General features: G+C 39.6%; 1 protein-coding gene across 1 annotated transcript; it reads right to left on the bottom strand.

The window, feature by feature from the left end:
* Positions 1–20,681: 20,681 nt before the first annotated feature.
* Positions 20,682–21,476, bottom strand: LOC149248749 (uncharacterized). Its single transcript, XM_089450931.1, has one exon. The coding sequence runs from the start codon at positions 21,474–21,476 to the stop codon at positions 20,682–20,684; it is 795 nt and encodes a 264-aa protein (XP_089307057.1).
* Positions 21,477–24,233: the final 2,757 nt, after the last annotated feature.

Below are 24,233 nucleotides of genomic sequence, written 5' to 3'. Positions count from 1 at the left end.
TTCTCTGAGTCAAAAAGAAACTTAGGTTGTGAATTAGTCGACATGTGGAAACCGAATTTCGGAACTTAGGAACAATTAGAATCTAGATGTAGACAACCTGGATTTTGGTTAATTTTCGCTTATGGGTGGAAGGCTAGTTATCTGCAAGAAAAATGAGTTAAACGTTATGGGATGGAGTAGATTCTAGAGGAACCAGGTTCCACATGACCTAGGATTATCCAATAATAATAATAATAATAATACATGGAATATCAATAGAACCCTTAAGAAGTTGCAACCAAAACATTTAACTATGCTATAAAGAAGTAGTTACAGAAAACAATAGTGTAAAGAAATAACCTCGATATATATATCATGTGAATAATACACTAAAAACATTTTTACCTAAGCTTTTAATTATTCTTGATAAGGATTCTTATTGAATTTTTTTTGTTCAAATAAAAAAACAAATTTGATGTAACAACTTATTAAAACATAATCTTATAAAGGAAAAACGTGGTTCAGCCCAAACTCGCAAATAATAGACTAATACATAAAGATCCACAATAATTCATTAACGACTTCAAGTATATTTATAAAGAGCCATGACATAACAACTATAAAGCGAAATTGAAAGAAAAACCAGAGATAAACTCTTAAAAAAGATATAATCTTACATTTTGTTCTAGGGAAGGGTATTTCAACCTTTCATTCTTTCAAGAACTTGGATATATTACACAAGCTGAAACATTTTGAATATTCATTTAATTCTAACAAATTAATTACAAAAGGAATTGACAAATTCAGAAATTTTGTTCAACCTTCACTAAGGATATTCCCTATAATTCAAAACATTAACCTTGTGTAAGGAGAAAGGGTAAAGCTAACAAAATAACTTGGAAGCCATGACATGAAGTCGTGCAAGTAAGTAAAAGAAAAAATTCAATCTATGGTCATGACGAGGGACTGGCTAATAACTTGGGAAAGGAAAATGAGCACCTAGTTCCAATAGAAGTGAACATAATAACTCCAGTCTGAAATTACTATGCTGAGTCGGTTAGGAACCCACCTGTGACCAAAGTGATTTTCAGTTGTAAGAAAACCTCATATAACCCTAGTAAGCATAGAGGTAGAGGAGGAAAAAATATTCGAGTAGAGGGAAAAGGAGAGGGGTTACCTCTGAAGTTGAGTTCTTCGAATCAACCTAGGAAAAATGAAGAGAAACCTAGAAGTCAATAAAGTCTAGTTAACCATAGTATTCAGGTTAAAAGTATCACTTATCAAATAAATAAGCAGTGAATTACTTGGTGTGTCAAATAAACCCTGTCGCTTGAGTTCCTGAGCCAGCCAGTTCTACGAAGGATTCCCTATGGTGAGAATTGAAAAAGAGAAAAAAAATGAGACTCTACTTGTACTAACATATGAGGATCAGTAATTGTTACTAGAAACAGGAAAATTAAGTACCTGAGCTGACATTCTTGGCAGCAAGCATGTTATACACATAAGAAGCCTGTGAGGTTCACATGTTGCATAGTTGCTCCACTCGAGCAAGAAGGATATTGAATGATCGTCACCGCCAAGTGTTTGGGAGAGTTGTTATCCTAAATAACTCTTGATAAACCTCGGTCATTGGATCTAGAACCCAAGATCAATCGCAGAGTTACTTCCAGATGGCTAACACTTACCCGCCATCGTACTTAAGTCATGTGACAAATGGACTTCAAGAAACATCCAAGTAAAGTCTAATCTTTATGGAGAGATATCATAAATCTTCCTCACACTTAAATATACCATTATAAAACAGGGTAAAACACTTTATTTCTGTAATGAAGGGTGTTAGGAAAGTTATAAAACAAATTTAAGTTTGAAACATTGTTCACATGGAAAACCTAATTGTATGCTCATGTGGTTACATGAAACCTTATTTTATTCACCAACATCAACTAATGAAGAACTTTGAGAAGTGCATTACCATAGTAAAAGAATTTAAAATACCATACCCTTAGACGGAAAGGTTTTTGGATGGTAAAAGGATTTGTAATTTTTATTTTTATTTTTTTAGGGTTGTGTTCTATGCATGTTACATCACACATACTGGTGTTATCACTCCATTGTGGCTCTCATCGCACACTAGCTCTTTCACTATCCTCAAACCATTCACTCCATCTCCATTTTCTCTTCCATATGACCACACTCTCACTACATCTCTAACTTTGTTGATCCATACCTTGACATGCCCTTCCAACATCATTTCCACTCACTATATCCACATGATCTCTCATTAACTCAACTTCTATCAATTTAATGGGCATAATTCTGCTTTATCATGGCCACCATAGCCTTTCACTACACATGCACAATCTTTTCTTCGTAGTTATGGTTCTAGTTGTTAAGATCACAAAACATTAAGAGAATTGGTGGTGTCCAAAAGCACTGTTGTTGGGATCCCATATAGTAATTCTTTTTGTAATAATAATAATAATAATAATTATTATTATTATTATTATTATTATGGTGTCTATTTTGTAATAGTATGATGTATAACGTTGTCTGTCATCAAAATTGAATTGAAATTTTGTTCACGTTCACCAAAATAAAAATTATGAAAAATCTAAAAATTAAAAAAAAAATAACTATACAAAACATTTAAATAATGTAGGCTCATAAAAAAAATTACACTTCAAGAAATTAGATCTCTCTTGGCTCATGTTAGATCCGTGTTTAAGATGGATCTATGTTGGTAGTAGTCACAAGCAAAAGTTGAGGTTTATCTCTGAAGTAGTTATGTCATTTTTATTAAATTGATTAATTAAAAAATGTCATATTAACAAGTGTCATTTGAAATAGAATAAAGGTATTATATGAGGGATGGCGACCGCAGCAGGGAGGTCACGGCAGCTGGCGCAGAGCTGGATCTAGGCCCGTAGGGCCGAGGATAGGGCCCATCAAACAATGGACGGGGTGGAGGTCGCGGCAGTCTGTCCGCACCGGTGAAAGTAAGCCAGGAGATCGGCAGGTGGAGGTTTCGGACGCCATGCAATAGACACCTGGAGGACTCAGCAAACAGTAAATCGGGAAGGCAATTTACCTCAGGGGAAAATAGGATCAGGAACTTTCGGACAACGACTCCTCAGCTCTCGACAAGCCGACAAGCAAACTGCGACCAGCGAAGTAACCATGGTTAATCCAGATGAGGGTATTGACCTAGACCCAGCTATGGAGGACATTCTCTCTGTCTGGGGGAAAGATCCAACTGCTCAGAACATTGAGCGTTACTTTGGAACGGTGGAAGCCCCAGCCTCTCCTCCGTTTTGTCCGGAATCAAAAAGAACGCCCCAAACCCTCTCAAATTCGCCCAAGGAGTTGCAAGGGACGACAGCAGTGCAACAGGGGGGAAAGCTCCAGCATCAGTTTCAAAGGTCGAGCAAGGAAGACCCTCAGACAGGCCCTATCAATCCACATTACGGTAGCAAAGGGAAACTCGGGTTTGTAGGTCCGATTCTCTCCGGCGGTTTGGAAGACATAGTTAATCTCGGATCAAAGCTAGGGCAAAGCCCTGTAGGTGACGCGGGAAGATCTGCAACAGTCACAAGGGTCTCAATTGCAAAGAGCATAAACAGCCCGAAGGAAATTGGGTGGAAGGATCAGGGTTCTGAAGAATACCAGGACCCAAGGGGGGAAGACAATCGAGCAAACCAGGGGTTTCAGGTAACAAATCAATCTCTTCTTGAGTCCTTAAATCTTTCTCTAAATTCTTTGAAAGAGGTCTACCCGGAGTCAAGACCTCTCCCCCTGCCCTCCGGCCCGAGCCCCCAAAGAGGGCAGCAGGAGAATGAAGACCTAAGAGACACGGCCAGAGGAATAAAATCCACAGAGGGGCAAAGGAAAAAGCAGAGACTGATAAAATCCCAAGGGGTAGAAGGAAATCTGGTGTTGGGTATGGATGTACAAATTGAAGAGGTGCTGGAGGTAGCAGAATGCACCCTGGTCGGCAGAGCAAGAGGAAAGAAATTCTCATCCGACTACATTCAATCTTGGGGGAAGCAGAATTGGCAAACGGACTTAATTAGAGAATTTCGGGTCTTGACTTTAGCAAAAGGGTGGTTCTCGGTTCGTTTCGAAAACAAAGAGGCAGCAGAATGGGTGCTGAAGAGGAATTGGTCACTCGGGAACATCCCGGTGCTGTTCAAAAAATGGAGCCCTATGTTCGATGCAGCCCATGAAAAAGCCGATGTTTTCCCGGTCTGGGTAAGAGCACCAGGGCTACCATCGTTCCTCTGGGTCGAGTCGGTGTTCAAGGCGATTGGGAACAGACTGGGCACTTACTTGGAGGCAGACATGTCATTCCAGGAAACACACAACAGGGCAATGGCACGGATTCTGGTAAGCCTCAATCCAAGCGGAGGATTGGCAGAGAAGATAAACCTCCAATATAAAGAATATGTCTTTGAACAAATCCTGGATTATGAATTCTTGCCGTTCCGATGCCATAGATGCCACGAGTATGGGCACTTGGCTAAGGAATGCCCCTTAGGAAGACGGTGGAGGAGGTTCCAGAGAACGAGGGAGAGGCCGGAAAAGTCCAATAGGCACTTCCAGTTTCAAAAAAACAAGGAGATATCAGAAGTTCAGGAAGATGAAACAATGGATTTAGACCCGCAGCAGGGGAGCCAAGACCAGAGAGCAGATCTTCAGGAATCTTCGAAGGAATTGACAGAAGACGGACCGGATCCAGGGAAAGCAAAGGAGAACTCAGACGATGTACCTCCGAGCTCAACCCCAAGCCCAGCCGAGGATCCAAAGGGTATGATCTTGAATCCAAAACATTCTTCTTTTCCTAATATTGAAAATAAAGATGAATGCTTGGATGAATGTTTAGCCTCTGATCCTCTCAATAATATCCCCCCTTCTGAAATAAATGTTAAAAATGCAAAGATGGACGATGGCAATTTGGAAAATTGTATTGAAATCATCTCAGCCGCTATACCCTCCTTAGATCTGAATTGTGACGGGTGCTGCCCCGAAACCTCCTCTCAGGCTCAGCAACCTTTATGCCCCTATAACCTTCGCTCTCAGGACAATAAACCTGTTCCTATGTCATCGATGGGGGGCATAGATCCATCCACCTCCCAGAGTCAGCCCGGGAAAAAAAGGGGTAGAAAATCCAAGCTTTCTATGGCCCAAGTCCAGGCAAAATTCGATGTGGTAGACGGGAAGCAACAATCTATCACAGGGGCACTTAGAGCAGTGCAAAGCCCCGTTTCTGTACTAAAATGATCATAACCTCATGGAACTGTAGGGGTTTAGCCAGTAAACCCAAAAAACTGGCTCTTAGGGAGTTAGTTATGAACTCCAAGGCGGATGTACTCCTTCTTCAGGAGACCCTGGGGAACGGGGAGGAAATCGAATCAATGCTAAATGCCCTTCTACCAGGGTGGAAATTTACAGCTTTGGACTCTGATGGCCACTCAGGAGGTTTGGCTGTAGGATACAGAGAAGGAAGAATTAAGATCAGGAATCAATGGGGAATGAAGCAGGTGATGGGGCTAGAATGTCAGTCTACAGAATTTGATTTTCCTTTAACTATCCTAAATATTTATGGGCCGTGCCAAGGAAGGATACCATTCTGGAATGGATTGATGGAGAACTCGCTTGTGAAGAATAATTACATGGTGATGGGAGGTGATCTAAATTTCTCATTAGGAAGAGCGGAAGCCTGGGGCCCAGCTGCAAGAGAGGATCCGCAATCTGAATTTTTTCTGAACCTATTAGCCTCAAATAATCTCATAGAAGCAAACCTCATCAAGCTTAAACCGACTTGGAGGAACAGAAGAGTAGGAGAAGCTAGGGTGGCGAAGAGACTAGACCGCTTCTTACTCAATGAGGCTTTATCCGCTATGATTCCTCTATTCAGACAATGGGTAGAAGAAGGGGGTCCATCGGATCACTTCCCTATCTACCTTGAGCTCTCCAAAGCCCCCCCTAAACCTCCTGCCCCTTTCAAATTCAACGCCTCTTGGCTTCAAGAAGAATCCTACAATAAACTATTTAAAGAAATATGGTCACATCCTGACAGAGGATCACAAGAGAATAAAGGATTCTTATTCATGGAAAATCTCAAAAGACTGAAAAAGGCAACAATCTTATGGGCAAAGGACAGAAAATCAAAGCAGACTGAGGAATTATCCAGGATAAACGAGGAACTCCAAAAGCTTGAAAGCATAGAGGCGGATGGCTATGCGACACAAGAATCTAAAGAGAAAATTGTAGCCCTGGAGAAGCACAAGAATCAAATCCTGCTGGCAAAGGAGGAGGAATGGAGACTCAAGAGTAGAGCAATATGGCTCAAAGCAGGGGATGATAACACAAGCTTCTTCCATAACTACGCAAAAGGGAGGAAGAGTGCCAATACCATCTGGCACTTAAAGGACGAAGAAGGAGGGGAGGCTAAGACTTTTGAAGCCCTATCAGCCCTTGGGGTGAATCACTTCCAATCCTTATTCAAAGACAATGGTGAGATCACCATTGCGGAAGTCATCCAAACAGCGCAATGTTTCCATAGATATGTGGAGGAGGAAGAAGCGGACCATCTAATGGACCCTGTTACGAAGGAGGAGGTGGAAAGTGTTATTAAATCTATGGCAAAAGAGAAAAGTCCCGGACCGGATGGTTGGTCAGTAGAGCTATTTCTACACTTTTTTGAGCAGATAGGAGAAGAAATCACAGAAGTTGTAGAGGAGTCAAGATCGAAGGGAGAAATATACAGTCCTTTCAATGCAACTTTCATAGCTCTCATCCCAAAAAAGGAAGCCCCGGAATCTTTTGAGGACTTCAGACCTATCTCATTATGCAACAGTATTTATAAAATAATTGCAAAAGTGATAGCTCTCAGGATCAAACCAATCCTATCAAGGCATATCTCACTTGAACAATTTGGGTTCCTGAACGGAAGGCAAATTCATGAAGCAATTGGTGTGGCTCAGGAGGTTCTACACAGTGTTAAGGTGAAAAATAAGAAGGGTGCAGTAATCAAAATTGACTTATCAAAAGCCTATGATAGGATAAACTGGACATATATTCGCCTGCTCCTAACGCATCTTGGATTCAAAGTGGACTTCATCAGATGGATCATGGGGTGTATCACAGATGTCAGTTATGCAATCCTCATAAATGGTGCTGCCACCCCCTTCTTTAAAGGACAGAGAGGGTTGAGGCAAGGCTGCCCCCTGTCCCCCTTGTTATTTCTCTTAGTTGCTGAAGGCTTAAGCCAGCTGATTCAAAAATCCAAAAGGGAAGGTAAGATAAAAGGTATAGAGGCAGCAATAAATTTGTTCATCTCTCACCTCCTCTTTGTAGATGATATTCTGGTGTTTACAAATGGTTCTACAAATGAACTTAAGGAGCTAAAAAATATCTTTGAACTTTTTATGAAAGCTACTGGAATGCAGATTAATCCCAGGAAATCCCAGATCATAGAGGAAGGCCTAAACAGACAAGAAAAAGAGCAGCTCAGCTCTTATTTTCCATATGAAATGTGCAACATGGATTTCCCGTTTAAGTATTTAGGCTTCTGGTTGAAGCCAAATGCTTACAGGAAGGAGGACTGGTCTTGGCTAATTGCAAAGATTGAAGCAAGAATCAACCACTGGAGCTTCAAATGGCTATCCAGAGTAGGGAGATTGACACTAATAAAATCTGTGCTATTAGCCATCCCAGTCTACTGGGCAGCTTTAACATGGGTCCCAAAAGGAGTATTGGAGAAAATAAGGAGAATTTGCAGCAGATTTTTATGGGCAGGATCAAAAGAAAATATGGTTCTCCCTTGGGTTGCCTGGGAGAAAGTGGCGAGGCCAAAAGACTGGGGCGGTTGGGGGATAAAAAACCTGCCTGACTTCAGACTTTCACTGGCAGCCAAATCAGGGTGGCGACTTATTAAGATGGAAAACCTCTGGACAAGAACGGTAAAAAGAAAATATATAGACCCAACTCCATTGGAAGAATGGATCAGGAACCCAGTCAAGATCCAAAAGAACGTTTCTGCAATTTGGAAAGCAACAGTGGAGTCCTTTAAGGTGATTGAGCAAGGACTTGCATGGAAGATTGGGAATGGTGAAAAGGTAAAGATCGGGAAGGATCCCTGGGTAGGCTGTAATGGAAACTATGCCCTCTCCCCTGGCCTTGTACAGCATTTAGAAGAAAAAGGTCTTCTCTTCCTAAGCCAAGTGGAGAAACCGGGTTCTTCAACCATCTGGGGACAAGCATGGAAGAGTGGAGAAGAATTGGAGTTAGAGCAAAGATGGTGGAACGAATGGAGAGCCTTTATCCAGGAACTCTCCAGTTCCAATGTTAGGCTGAGCGACAGACAGGATGAGCTAATATGGGCACATGCAGACTCGGGGGATTATGCACCAAAGAGTGGCTACAAATTCCTCATGTCCAGGAAAGGATGGGGAGATCCGGAGTGGTGGTCGAAACAGCTATGGAAACTCAAAAGCCCTCCAAAGTCAAAAATCCTTTTCTGGTGCATTTTAAAAAGCAAAATTCCAACTTGGGACATTCTGCAGACCAGATTCATGAACGGGCCTGGGAGATGCACTTTATGTAAATCAGAAGCAGAATCCATAAACCACCTTTTTCTTAAGTGCCCAGAAACTCTTAAGATATGGGGCGAGGCAGGAAATATCCTGAACAAAAAGCTTGAATGGGAAGGCGACAATATGCAAGAAGCATGGCAGAAGTGGTGGCACTCACATCCAAATGGAAACCTGCGCAACCTCCCTCTAATCATCAGCTGGGGAGTTTGGATAGCCAGGAACAGGAGCATCTTCCAGGATAAAGAAACTCCAGTAACTATCACAGCAATCCAGAGCACTGCCATCTTTTCCAGTATCCCTGAACCTAAGGAATCCCACTCCCAAAGAAATGCCCCAGAAGTGCAGATAACAGAGGGAATCCCTTGGGCTTTCTTCGACGGTGCATCTCAAAACAATATAGCAGGAGCAGGCTTAGTCATTCATGAAAACCCAACTCACATCCTAAAAGCTTCTGTGGGCTTAGGAACAGGTTCAAATAACTATGCAGAAATGCTCGCCCTAAAACTCCTTATATGCTGGCTCATTCAAAGGCACACCCTCACAATTCAGATTTTTGGAGATTCCCAAAATGTGATCAGATGGGTAAATGGTCAAAGTACATGCAGCAATCAAGTCTTAAAACAAATCCTGGGAGAAATTCAGAGATTAAAATCATATTTTAACAGCTTCTCTCTATGTCACATTTTCAGGGAAAGGAATGATACAGCGGACAAGCTTTCTAAAGACGGTCTACAGCAGGATTTGGGCAGCTGGAAAATTGTAGAAGATAACCAAGGCCAAATCAGAAGGACCGATCAGCCTCCTCATAATCAACTTTTCTGATATTCTGGCAGTACTTTTTTGTTTCATTCTCATATCCAAAAACTCTTTTCACATATGCAAACACAAAAACTCTTTCAGCTACGGTAATATGGCATTTTATAAAACTCTTTGTACACGTAACGGGTTGTTTTCCTCTCTGTTGAGGAGACCCGGTTTATGCTGGTTTGACTCTTTGAACAGTCCATAGTTTTAGTTTAAGCTTGCTAGCTTAAAGGAACCTTAGCACAGGACAAATCAAGAATAGAAGAAGAATCAGGGATAGTTTTGCTTATTAAAGGAAACTGGTCACAGGTAAAAGGCAGCAAATTTTTGTAAATCAGACATGATGGCCACAGAGGTTGATCAGTGATGCATAAGCATATGCAATGTAAACTTTTTATAATCTTAATAAAAAGTTTCGTTTTTTCCTTTGGAAAAAAAAAGTGTCATTTGAAATGAGCTATTGTTTTTGGGGCATCCAATATTGTTAAGCCATGGTATTGTAATAAATCCTACTTACAAGGTAAGAATCTCCATAATAAAGTGGGGGCCAATGACCAAGAATCTTGATACATTTTTTTAAATGTATATATGTTTAACTCATATGCTAATGCGTCCATATAAGTTAAATTTTTAAGCATCAAAACACTTACATCATAATACATTTCACATTGTTAATATTGAAAAAAATCATAAATATTAACTAAATTATAACTTTATTTTAAATTATTATTATTATTTTATTAATTATAAAAAAATTAATATGAGTTAAAGATATATACATTTTAAAAAAATATGTAAAAAATTCTTAACTATGGAAATTCAGTCTCACTTTAATATAGAAATTGTTAACCTTAAAAAAAAATTATTATAATATTATGGTTTACTAATACCATATGCTCAAAAACCCATAATTCATATTTATATAATATTATTTTTAATTAATCAATTTAATTAATAAATCACAATTTTTGTAAAATAACTCTTACATAATAATTATTTCTTATAAAATAAGTCACAATTCTCCACTTACCTTTAATACCATAACATATTACCATTTTCTTTTATAAATCATCTATTATTTCCGTGCTATCCCAAAAAATTCCTAACAAAAAAATCTTTTTATTTGACCATTGTAACAAGCTTGATACATTTCGATATCCCTTTTTCCAACTGCGTTGTTGATATACTCATTTCTGAATGCGTGTCGTTGTTCTCTTAACTCATTTTATACCCTGCAATCTCCTCTACCCACTAGTGTAGATTTCATGTGATTTTGTGCCATGTCATGGGTAGGGTTGGGATTTCCATATATATTAGTTTATCAAATTTACTGGTTTCCAGATTTTTTTTTAATTTGTTTTCACAATTTTAGGTAAAAATCTGAATAATTTTATATTAAATTGTATTTGACGAAAAAAGAAGGTAGCAGCCAAGTAAATACCAGTAAAGACACCCTCTTGGACTTGCAACAGACCCAACGCCTGAAAATCTGTTTGAGATGGTAAAGTTGGGGAAATTTTTTACAACCGCTCTTCTATTTGTTACTGGACTCTGCATGTTTCTACAACGTATTCCCTACAAATTCGGTTAATGATGGATTTTTTTTTATTTGTTTTCACAATTTTAAGTAAAAATCTCAATAATTTTATAAATTTTTAAATTGTATTTGACGAAAAAATCACCCTATAACAACTAATTTACCAGTCAAATTCCATCACCAGTGTAGACCAGGAAGGTAGCAGCCAAGTAAATACCAGTAAAGACACCCTCCTGGACTTGCAAAGGCCCAACGCCTGAAAATCTGTTTGAGAATATGGTAAAGTTGGGGAAATTTTTTACCACCGCTCTTCTATTTGTTACTGGACTCTGCATGTTTCTACAACGTATTCCTTACAAATTCTGTTAATTTGGACCAATTTATGTTGCCCTCCGACGGACCCACTTGGGAAACAAACATTATTCATTCGACGAAACCACATTGGGGGCACATGACGTGCATGATATGACGGCCGGGGCGGATGGCTTTCGCACCCCAGCCGTGTTCGATTTCTGCGGAGGCGTTCACTGTGGCCCTCTTCGCTACGGCAATATTTGTAACGGCTATGTCGTAAAAAATTCTGCTGGCTTCGGCCATATTGATTGTAAAAGTCTGCGGGCATTTCTCTCTGAAAAAAACGAAACCACATTGGGGGAGGGCGTTGGGTTCATTTCAATGTTCGTGAAAGTGTGGCCAATGATGGATTATTTTTAATTATCAATTTTAATTAATTATTATTATTAATTTATACCCATGTTTTTTCTTTGTATTTTCCATCTAAATTTGAAGAGACGAGTTTAACCCATCTTAATTTATATTATGTTTTTTCTTTGTATTTTCCATCCAACTTTTGAAAATCGGGTTTCTGAATATTGATGATATGACCAAAAGTGACATTCATGAAATCACTTCATCTACAAGTATAGAATTGCTGAAGTTGTCACTGGAAGGAACAATGACTTCGTAGGCCTCTTGGTATGAAAGAGAATCCAGAAATCTTTTTCCAACGGGAGAAAAATCGAGTTAAAGTGTCAACAAAGAATGATAGCTTTGCCAAAGCAATCCAAGTTTCCATTTCACGTATAATACCATACTTAGATAATAGAGTATTTGTTGTTACGTAGGTCCCTCTTGTGCACAGAATGGTCACAACAAATCACTGGTCGATGTTGCTCTAGCCCCGGAGGTTCCCTGTTAGACCTCGACTCTCGAGGTTTCCTTTAAGATAATGGTAAAATTACCATTTAAATGACTAATAAATATAGATAACAAAAAAAACACTTACTATAATACACTTCACATTGTCAATATTAAAAAAAATCAATAAAAATTAATTAAATAATAAATTTACACTTCAAAATTAAAAAAATCATATAATGAAAATTGATTATATGACGAAAGGTGACCTTCATGAAAAATTAACTAAATTATAAATTTACACTTCAAAATTAAAAAAATCATATAATAAAAATTAAGTATATGACGAAAGGTGACCTTCATGAAATCGCTTCATCTACAAGTATAGAATTGGTGAAGTTATCATTAAAACCAACAATGACTTCGTAGGCCTCTTGGTATGAAAGAGAATCCACACATCTTTTTCCGAACGCGAGAAAAATCGAGTTAAAGTGTAAACAAAGAAGGATAGCTTTGCCAAAGCAATCCAAGTTTCCTTTTCACGTATAATACCATACTTAAATCATGGAGTATTTGTTGTTACGTAGCTCCCTCTTGTACACGGCATGGTCACAACAAATTACCGGTCTATGTTGCTCTAGCCCCAAAGATTCCCTTTTAGATCTCGACTCTCGAGGTTTCCTTTAAGATAATGGTAAAATTACCATTCTTTTTTTCAGGAAACTATGTTAATAATAAAAGAGTTATGGTAAAACTTAAAAGTTTATAAAGGAGATGTACAAAAATAACTGAGTGTGAATAAAAGGGTCACTCATGGATGTATCAATAATGTGTTGGTAGCTTCTAATACAATAATATACAAAATTTCTTGGATGTGGGGAAAGTAATTATTAGATTAGACATATTTCGTTGTGGATTAAAGATTGGAAAGGTTATTTGTTGTACATTTTTGGAACTTATTAGTGTAGGTTAAGCAAGGAGACCATGTTGTTAAGTGTTAAGAGTTTAATTAAGGAGTAACTTTATTCGTTCACCATCGAAGTTGAAATTTTGCTCATGTCAGCCTAAATAATTTTTTTAAAAAATTAAAAAATTAAAAATTAAATAACTTTACAAAATATTTAAATAATGTTGGTTCATAAAAAAATTTGCACGTGAAGAAATTGGATCCCTCTCCGCTCATGTTAGATCCATATTTTAGATGGATCTATGTTGGTATTTGTTTTAACAAAGCTCTTTAACTACCAAATCCAACGCTGATAATTGCTTCTTGTGCTGAAGTGAAGTCTCCTTGATAATTTCCACTTTTAAATTATTACTAGTGTATTGTTGTCTTGATTTTTTTAAGAAGGGTCAAAAGGAGATCTCTAGATTTCAAGTAGAGTCCTCATGCCTTATGCGTCTAGGTCAATGAACACTAGGTTCAAGCTGAATTCCACCAAAAATGAGAGGGAGATGCTAAATTCACCAAGGAAAATGAAATGCGTGAATCTTGACTCGAACCCTCGAAGTCTTGCTCCTAAGTTCACCAAGCCCACCCCAAAACATACTAATGTTCTATAAAAACCCAAATTGAGAACATAATTTAATGCTGACAAAGCCAATTCAAACCCACAAAGATGTGCACTAGAAATCACAAACTTGTTCTTGGAAATGGACTATGATTCTAAAATGTCCAATGCTAAAGACAAAGGGAATAGTTGACAATGGGTTACCTCCACTTGGGAAAGAGAACCAGTCCTTGAATCTAGAAATTATGCATACTTACCAATGAGTTAGGTTGGGGTGGCTCCTATGAGATGTTGGGTCAATGTTGCACCAACACCACAATGCTAGATAGAGCCCAACAAGTTGAACCCATTTCAACCAAGCCAAGGAGAGTCTCCATAATCTCACATTGATAATGAAGCACAAGAATAGAATACTCATTAGAGTTGATGGGTGGAAAAGCAAGCATGTAGTGGGAGGGGAAGTTTTATCAAAGGTATCCTTGCTATATGGGACATGAATGTCATGTAGTTCACCATATGCCAAATTGATGAGTTACCATGTAGTGGATAAATCAAATTAAGGGAGTGATTGTCCATAAACTTTGTTGTAGATTATTAAAGCCCCACTTTTTTCATGACTAGCAAAATTTACTCTCAAAGCCACCACCCAGTTGTTTTCATTTAAAACTTGAGACCATTTCACAATATCAAATGAGTAATGTGCATGTTTTATTCTTTAGACTAGATAAAATTCAAGCAGAGAAAAATGTGAAAAAAAAGATTTAAAATGTTCAAACCATTAACTAAATTGAATTTTCATGCATAAGTGTATTATTGTCTCTCTAAAACTATAGAATTTAGATAGGCCTTCCCACACCTACCACCTCTAACCAACTATGCTTTATTCAATAAATTAGGAGTTTAAGCTCCAGAGTCATTTTAATATCCTTGATACAAATTGGATTCGCGCTCCATAATTGGGATTGCATTTTGTATTCCACAACATTGTTTTATACTGGGTCTCTCTTTTACTCCATCACTTTTTGTTAAATTTAGTTTGGTCTCGTGAAGAGGTAACTCTCAAGTATTTGACCTTCAATAGTTTTATTAACATGTACAAATAACACCTCATCTTGATTTATGACTAAAACATCATCTCTTACATTTCATCTTTCTAAATTCATCTGATAATGCTTAATCATTTTGTCTAATTATTATAAGTTTTAGAGATTTCTGTCAGAATTTTAGTATTTTTTTTTGTTAAATTTTGATTTGTTATTTAAAACTGGTTTTTGACTACATATTTAGATTTAACACTTTGAAAAACCTTTAAATACTCAAATTATAAAAAAATGATAACTCACGCTTATAATTCCAACAAATCCCTCTCCAAATTTAAGAAAAGTTAAAAAAAAAAAAAAACCTAAAAAATTTAATGAAAACCCTTCCCACATATATACTATGGCACTCTGAACTTGCTGGAAATTCCCTTTACAAATAATTAATTATAAACCTTGTTAAACAAATACTCTTTTCATTTGTCCCTTTCCGTCTGTCTTTCAGCGTTGTAACAACGTCAACACACTTAAACTTTCCTTTTACTTTCCTTTTTTCTAACGGCGTGTATATACTAATTTCTGAATTCTTGTCGTTTTTCTCTAAATTCATTTATATTCTGCAATCTCCCCTACCAACTGGTGTAGGTTGCATGTGTTTTTGTTCAAGTCATAGGAACGAGTGTCAATCAGGAAGGTAGCAGGCGAATAAATAACTGGACACGCAAGACACCAAGCGCATGAAAATCTGTTTTAGTCAAAGTTTCAAATTATTTCCCATCGCTCTTCTATTTATTACTGGATTCTGCATTGTTCCACAAAGTAGTCCCTACAGATTCGATTAATTTGGACCAATTTTTATGTCGATCCCTCAACGTTTTTCGCTATCTCAATTCATAACCATAGATTCAATGGAGTTCATATTTTCATAACCATAGGTTCAATGGAGTTCATATTTTCTTTGATTTATGTGGATAAAGATCCAAGGATTCCAGGCATCTTTGTGTTGCAAAGTGTCAAGGCTTCTTCTTTTAAAGGAAAAGGAAGTCAAGAAGAAATGTGCAACGTGTTGATAAAGACAAACAGTATTTTAAATATCGTGGTGCACTTGGTGAAATTAATAGCGGCACTTTGATGGCAGGAATGGGATAGTTATCGAACAGAAAGTATTTATAAAAGTTGGAAGGCGATCAATAACAAAGGAAGAAAAATATTGCAGAATTATCAGTGGAGTTATCGGCAACGATCGCCATTACCGATTGATCCATTCGACTGTGAAATCTTTTGAAACGATGACTTCATACGCCTCTAAATTCAGCGGAAAATACCCTTTCCAAAATCAGGGATTTGGTATTTCTTCGTGGGAGTATTATGCTTTCCCAAACCTCACAAAAATCAGCCATGCAAAACCATTTATCACCCAAATGTGCGCTCAAAGCAATAACGGTGGGGTTTATTTACCATTTTTTTTGGAATTGATGGTCTCAGAATTCATCGGCTCCGTAAGTTGGCTCTTATTCGACTCTGTAATCCGGTTCCTTTCCCTCCCTGCTGTTTATTCATTTTATTTTTTTTCCTGAAGAGAAAATATGGTAATTTCTATTATATGTTGAAAATTACATGGTGTAGATGTCCATAGGCATATGCAAAAACTGTGACCTTAGTCAGCTGATAGTTCCAAAAATATAGTGAGTAGACCCAGTAGGGTCGCTGTACATCTATATTAATTACATATGCAAAAAATCACCAGTGGGTGATCGCTGTTCAAAAACCCAAAAGTGTTGTATACATGTTATGGAGCTGTTAAGAAGATAAAAAGTGCTGTAGATTTTAGGGGCTGTCCGCCCACTGAAGTTCTTGCTCTATATATGGCCTGTGAAAGTACTGGTAGGTCCTTTTTGGTGAATGTTCTGTGCTCAACCATTCTCCTCGAGGACAATGCGATGCCTCTTTCGATAGCTTGTCCGCACCTTCATTACGCTCCATGTAGATGTGAGTGCATGAAATATGATCAAAATGTGTTTTGAGAAAAACAATATCATCCATAATAGTTCTTAGAGAATATGCATGGCATGTAACTCTGTTGTTAAACCAATTTATGACTATTTTGGAGCCCCCAAATACTTGAAGGTGTTTGCAATTTTTAAGAATGGCAAAATGTATCAAGTGACGAAGGGTGATCAGCTCTGCATAATTATTTGTGCCCTTGCCTAAGCCCATGCAAATGTGGAAAAAATGTGTGTCTAATAGGTGTAGTATTACACCCCCCCAACAACCCTGAGCTTGTGTTGCCCCATCAAAATATGCCCAGGGCTTGGTTTTGTCCATCTGTTCCTGAGTGATAACCCTGGGTCTGTTGGTATATTCTTCAACTGGAAGTTCCTCATAGGCCGAGCAGATCTTTGGTGGAATCAGATTCCAATTTATGAGCCGGTCCCGGAAGATGATGTTGTTTCGACACATCCATATGTGCCAAGAGACCAGAAGCAGCAGATTTCTGAGTTTTGGATTAGTAGCAGCTCCCCACCAGTTGTCCCAGGCAGTAGGGATATCCGCACCATGCCAGCTTAGGTTGATATTAAGAGTGTGCAATACTTGCGACCAAAGTTGTTTTGAAGAAGGACAATCGAGGAATAAGTGTTGGTTCTTCCTGATGACAGAGTACACACCAGGTAGGGCCTGTAAATGCCCTTTTCCTTAGATTTGCTCCTGTGGGTGTTTTATCCTCAATGATATTCCACATTAATAATATAGTGCGCGGAGGAGCTTTTAGCTTCCAAAGCTGAGTCCACCAACTCATTAGTCTGTTCGGTTTTGCCCCTGCATGAATGAGGTTATGCCCATGCTTGGATGAGTAATGACCCTTTTTGGAGAGACCCCAAAACAGTTCATCCTCGTCTTCATTGATTCGAACATGGGATTCTGTCAAAGCTTGCAAATAATTTTTCCACTGTCTATCCCAATGGATCAGGATGTTCCAATCCTCACCAATGCACCAGGCTTGTAGAAGAAAGGTTGAATTGCGCTGATCTCCAAGTTGAGATATATACATGATACGAATGTTGTGTAGGAATGTGATCAAATTAGGGGGAAGCTGACATACATTCCCATAGCCGGTCCATGAATCAATTCCAATGCGCACAGATGCCCCATTACTATCTTCCAGATGAGGCCTCTTTTGATAATGGGCATGGTGTTAAGGATGGCCCTCCAAATGACAGAGATACCTTTTCTATTCCAAGAGGGTCTTCTAATCCACTCACTTATGTAACTGGGCCAAAAGTATTTGTGGGAGACTACCTCTTATTAGAGGCTCTTATGGGTTAGGAGCAACCAGCCTTGTTTCGTTGCCAGAGCTTGTGCAAACGCCGGAAGGTGCTTTAGTCCCCAACCTCCCCATTTTTTGGGATTTGCAATTTGGCTCCATTTGACCCAGGCAAACAGCTTCCCATCCTTTTGTCCCCTCCATAGGAAATGGCTACAAATTTTTTGGATCCTATGTAGAATCCCCAGAGGTATCCAAGCCAAGGACATCCAGAAAACCGGGGTAGCTTCTAAAACTGCTTTGATGAGTATCAATCTTCCTACCCTGGATAGGAAACGATGACACCAGATGTTTATTCTTTTCTCCACTTTTGTGAGCATCCAAGTCCAATCTGCTATTTTATATCCGTCTGCTTTAATTCTAAAACCCAGATACTTCAGACCGACCTGTAGATCCAACACTTGATAGGGGAAATTTTGTAGAGAAAGTTGAATTTCCTGTTGGGAGCATTCAGAGAAAGATATAGTGGACTTTTCCCTGTTGATTTCCATTCCTGTAGCTGCACTGAAGAGTTTTAGTAACTCCTTTAGAGTAGTAATATCCTGAACACTCCCATTGAGGAAGATGAGAATATCATCCAGAAAGAGTAGATGGGTCAGTATGAAATGATCAGTAATTTTCAGGCCTCCAAGTCTCCCAAATCGCTTCTCCGAGTCTATAAGTTTACTCAGGCCTTCCATAACAAGGAGGAATAGCAAGGGGGATAAAGGGCATCCCTGCCTGATGCCCCTTTCCGCTTGGAAGGGGGGGAGGCAGATCCATTAATAAGAATAGAAAAGGAAACAAAAGTAATACAACCCATGATCCATTTGATGAATTCCAGAGGGAAACCCGGATGAGTGAGATTCCACAGGCCAGCCATCCGGGTCGGGGCTTTTGTCTCTCTTGAACCATTTTAATGTGCTTTCAAGTTCCTCCATGGAGACAGGTTTTATTAGGTCATCAATACCATCCGAGTCCAGGTATCTAGGGAAATGGCCAACTAGGTTAATGATATCAGGTAGAGAGGGGGCTAATGGGGCTTTGAAAAGCTGCTTGAAGTGAGAAATTCCAAGCTGTGCGAGCTAAGGGTGAGTGGTAGCCAATATCTCCTGATCCATGGGCATCTACCAGATGGTATTGTTTGCTTTCCTTCCATTGGCAAAATTGTGGAAAAATTTTGTATTGCCATCCCCTGCTTGCAGTAATATTGCTCTGCTTCTAAGCCTCCATAATTCTTCCTTATCCAGAAGGATCTTGGATCTCTGTGTTTCCAATTCCACCAGACGGATTTTTATTTCATTGGATAAATATCGAAGCCAATTGTCAACAGTTAAGGAGGCTAGCTGATCTTCAATATCTACTAGAGATTGTTCATCCCTTTCTTTTTTCCTTTTGGACTAGTCAATAGTTAGTCTCTTGAGTTGTTTTAGGTTTCTACAAAAATCCACAGCCTTTCTCTGATCTCTGAGGGGAGGTTGGGCTTGCCAGAAATCTGAGACCAATTTGATATAGTGCGGATCTTTTAAACAAGTATAATTAAATTTGAAAGGGGCCTTCGGTTTCCTAAAAGGGCTGGTCACCTCCAAGAATATAGGGTAATGGTACGAGATACCTCCCGATCCAACCCATTGTCTGTATAAGGCCAGGGATCAGAGGAGCTCATCATGCATAAGGAATCCGTCTAGCCTTCTTCCAAGAGCAGCATCACCAGTATGCCTGTTATGCCAAGGAGGCATCTTCTTGTTCATGGGGACATCAATAAGCCCATGTTGGTCCAGGAGGGAGCTCAGCTGATCTGAGAGGGAGTCAATCTGAGAGTGATGGCCCCAGGATTCCTCGTTCCCTATGGAAAAATTTAGGTCTCCCCCAATGATGGTGGAGTTGTTGATCAGTGGGTTTCCCAGTAAGGATTGCCAAAAAGCAAGTCTGTTTTGGTTGGGGTCATAGACATTAATGATTCAGATATGTTTTCCTAGATCAACGGCCAGAATGTCCATGCCAAGGAAGCCTAAACCACCCCATGAAGATAACACCTTGATAGATTTAGGGTTGATACCCATGGCAAGACCCCTAGATCTGCCCACTGCATCCAAGCCTTGAAAGTGCTAACCAGGTAGTAAAGAGAAGGATTTTAATGATCTGCTCAGAGGGCCCAAGGGTTTCCTGTAGGAATAATATGTCACAGGGGATATAGGTTAAGAGGCGCTTGAGAGCCAGTTTTTTCTTGGGGTTGGCTAAACCCCTGTAGTTGAAAGATAGCCAAATCATTAGGGAACAGAGTCAAGGGGTTCAGATGCTCTAAGTGCCCTTTCGATGGTGGTTTGTCGACCCTGTGCCACATCTGCAACCACAAATTTGATGGCTTTTGCAATCTTGACAGTTTTCCTCTGGTGGGTTTAGACTTTGAAGGTTGAGAGGGGATACTGAGGTCGAGCAAGGGGATGCTATTCAAAGGCCGAGATCGAAGATTTTAGGAGTGGGAGCCTGATGTAGAAGGTGAGGAAGATGGATGAAGGGGAGGGTTTAATGCCTGTAGGGACGGAGGGGTAGTGGAAAAAATGGGAGAGGGGGGATCAATACCACAGTTGATGGGGGGAAGAGACTCAACAGTGAATCCGAGAGTGACACAGGTGAATGCAATGATGAATGTAAATGATTAAAAAAATGAGTAGAGGTACAAGAGAGAGGAGCATTACCCGATGTAGGAGCAGCATCCACCGCAGTCCGGGATCGAGTCAGTGGAGGGGATGAAGGTGGAATCCTTGGAGTACTAGTTTGCTATGCAGTGACTCCATCCGCTCCCTTAGAATGATCTAGACCCAAGGGTTTCTCGTCCACATTCGGTTCTTCAGACAGACGATGTTTTACACCCCTTGTAGACTCCTGTGTAGAAGAAGAGAGCAATGGACAATCCTTGTAAAGATGTCTGACCTTGTGGCATCTTCGAAAACAGAAGGGCACTCCTTCCTGATCCATATTTTTTCGACACAAGAAGTGCCTCCAGTGAAGAGTTATTTTCTCCTCCAGCCCTGCCCTGGTGTCCAGATGAACAAGAATTCTCGCCATTGTCATGATCCCAGATTTCTCAAATGACTGGTCGTGTTCCAGATAAGTCCCTAGTGCATCTCCTATGTGCTTGAACACCACAGGAGTCCAAAACTGCATTGGTAGGCCTGGAAAACGGACCCAAATCAGCCCAGCACCCAACTGTTCGCGCTCTGGGTCAAATAAGGGGTCCCATCTTTTGAGCAGTACAGGGGCAAGCTCAATATGCCAAAAATGGGAGAGAATCCAATCAGTGTATTCTTCCCTATGGAAGTGAAGGGCAAACCAACCATGAGCCAAGACTCTGATGATGGGGAGTTCTTTGAGTAGGGAGCCCCAAATCTCTGAGGTCCATAGGCGAAGACGTTCCACAGAGTAGTTCTTGTCCCTTACACGTCCAACTAAGACCTTCTTTGCTGTGTCTGTAACTTCCCCCATTGGGATATCCTCGCCAAGGGTTAGGTTTATGTCCCTATCCACGGCTTTAAGGCACCTGCCCTTCTTGGGCTTGTTTGAGCGTCGGGCCATCGGATGATCCTTAAGAAAGCCTCTACAACCCTGATTGACAGTGTGGGGGGTAGATGGGGTGGATTTGGGGTTAGGGATGGGAGAAATGAAGCACCCTGAACGAATGGAAGTATTAGGGTTAGAGCTTCCAGGGGCTACGGTTGCGTTGGTGAACGTTGGGATAGAGAGGGGAGGGGGCCCGGACGGGGGAAAGCGGGAGGAAGAGGGTGCACATGGCACAAAGGATTGCAGAGGGTGAACCAGGGGGGCATCGAACGAAGGTGAGGGTTGGAGGAAGGTACCCAGGAGATTTAAGGTTGTAGGGGAAAGAGGAGGGCAATCTAATCTGGGCAAATCTTTAATGTGAACAGAGGGCATCAGACGGTCTCAGACTGAATGGAACGGACTGGGCAGCTGTCAGCGATCGTAGATTGGCAGCAAAGGGACCAGAGCCCTTCCTTGTTCGATGATGCATCCAGATATCTTGGTCGGGGTTTGGTTCCACCTCGTAGTCTATGTCGTCAATCTCCATCGGAACCGACAGTCACGGTCCGCTGAACAGCAGATGTCGCGAGGGCAGCAAAACTAGGAGCTAGGATACCAGGTGTGCTTCACGTTGAGACGCAAAACAGATGTCTGTAGCAGGGATGGTGAAACCGCGTAGGCAGGGGGTGTGAAGTGAAGCAATTCGGCGAAGTGCGGATTCTATGGTAGTCAAACCCCGGGGTTATGGCCCCCGAGGCCTCCATGGATGACCGCGACAGTCTTGCAAATCTCTCTCATCGCCCTTCCTCCACTCACCATTGCACAGTCCTCCCCTGCTATTTATTCATACAATGAACTATTAATCATATTTGTTCAGATCCAAAAGAAAGAATAAGAAATAATTAAAAACCTCTGGTTAATTTTTTTTATGTCATTTCAATGAGTGAGTAATGACTTAATATTACTTATTAATTTTTAGCCTAGTATAGAAGAGATGATGTAAATCTTTAGCCTAGTATAGAAGAGATGTTTTAATGTCTTATAAATGTTTTGAATTGGTCAAATTACATCAAAAAAAAAAAATTAATTACATGGAAACATTTTTATTCAGTCAAATTAAAAAAAAAATAATAAAAAATAAATCATAGTATTGACCCATATTATTCATGTGGATGGAAACATTTTTATTCAGTCAAATTAAAAAAAATAATAAAAAAATCAATCATAGTATTGACCCATATTATTCATGTGGAATATAACCTATTTAAATAGGGACATTAAACTAGCCTATCCATCTTAACTCTTGATCTATTAGGCCCCAAAATCAATCCAGATCTATTGGCCTAAATTCATAACTCGAGATCTACCAATCTATTCAATTCATTGAAGTCTTGTTTCAGGTGGTGGTTTAGTAGAAAAGGGAGGTATAAAAGGCTTCCTCTATACAAGGTATGAGAGATTTGAAGTGCAAGAAATCTGACTATCTTTGAAGATAGACCTCCCAATGTCCCCAGAATTTGTAAAAAAATCATGGCTTGTTTGTCAGAAGGGGGGATTCTAGTTCGGGACGATTATACTTCCAGGTCATGTGGCCCCCCTCTTTGGGTGGTCTTTCCTGCAGGTTTTTCCGATGGTGCGACACAAGATGTTAGGTGTGGATGCAGGGCATGGTTGAGGATTAACACTCGTATTCATTTCTCCTTTACTGATATGGTGATTTGGGTTTGAATTCAAAGGCATAATTACTGACACTTTGAGGGTTGTTCATTTTTGCAAAAAAATAAACTTAAGCTACTGAAGTTTACTGTGTATGGGGACTCTAGATCCACTATTGAAGCTGTGTCTCGAAGATCCTCCTTCTAGGTGCCCTCTCTAATTGGATGGATAAGTCACATTAAGTCTCTTAGTTTTTTTATAATATTTCCCTTACACATGCCTATAGGGAGTGTAACATGATGACAGATGGGCTATCAAAACAAGGATTGGTTGCTACAACAAATTTAATACATTTCAGTTTTATAGAAGATAGAAAGGTGATCATGGAGGGAAACCTTGAGATGCTTTAAATTTTGTTTATTGGTTTAACCATTGGCTATTTTGTTTGCAGTGGTATTATGCACTTTTTAAAATTTCCTTCTAGTTAAATGCCTGACTTTTGTTTAGGGCAGATCATGGAGACCAAAATGTGTAATTTTATTTGGAATTATGTTATCGATCATGTTTTTTTTTGGATACTTATATGATCATATATGTATTGGAATGTATTTTATATAATAGAAAAAGACATGGGGCGACCCATAAGGATAGTATTTGCACATAAATGCAAATGGGAACGCAGTTGGTAAGTTGTTATAATAATAAAAAGCAAAGTCAAATGAATGTAGGCCATATCGATTTCAATGTTCATAAACTAGCATTTGCACCAGATGGTGCAAAGGAAACGTTGTATGTATTTCCAATGAAACTTGCATATGTGTTTGGATTTTGCACAAGTCTACGCCAGAGCAGTTTTCCAAGGCTTATGATCAATTGTAGGATGCTTTTGAGGGACACATAATATCAAATTGGCAAAGGACCCTCCCAGTATCATAAAAGTTCATAGTGCTACAACCATATTGGCCTTCCACTGTATGGTTGCATTTGCTTTTTATTTTGAGCTCATGATGATCAGGGCTCAAACATAACGCATTCTTATTAGGCACCTACCCACATTTTCATCATCATTCTCATTGAATATTGTATTTTGGAACAACAAGAGTCCACAAACATGCCTCCTTCGCTGCACTTACTCAT

Source organism: Pinus tabuliformis, chromosome 7, assembly GCF_031772625.1.
Source record: "Pinus tabuliformis cultivar Carrire ecotype Pingquan chromosome 7, CPIR1, whole genome shotgun sequence".
Taxonomy (NCBI): Eukaryota; Viridiplantae; Streptophyta; class Pinopsida; order Pinales; family Pinaceae; genus Pinus; species Pinus tabuliformis.
This window is presented reverse-complemented; position numbering and strand designations above follow the sequence as displayed.

What these genes read in the sequence shown, in the direction of transcription:
- LOC149248749 (XM_089450931.1), bottom strand. Translation starts at nt 21,476, where the DNA reads ATGGCCCGACGCTCAAACAAGCCCAAGAAGGGCAGGTGCCTTAAAGCC.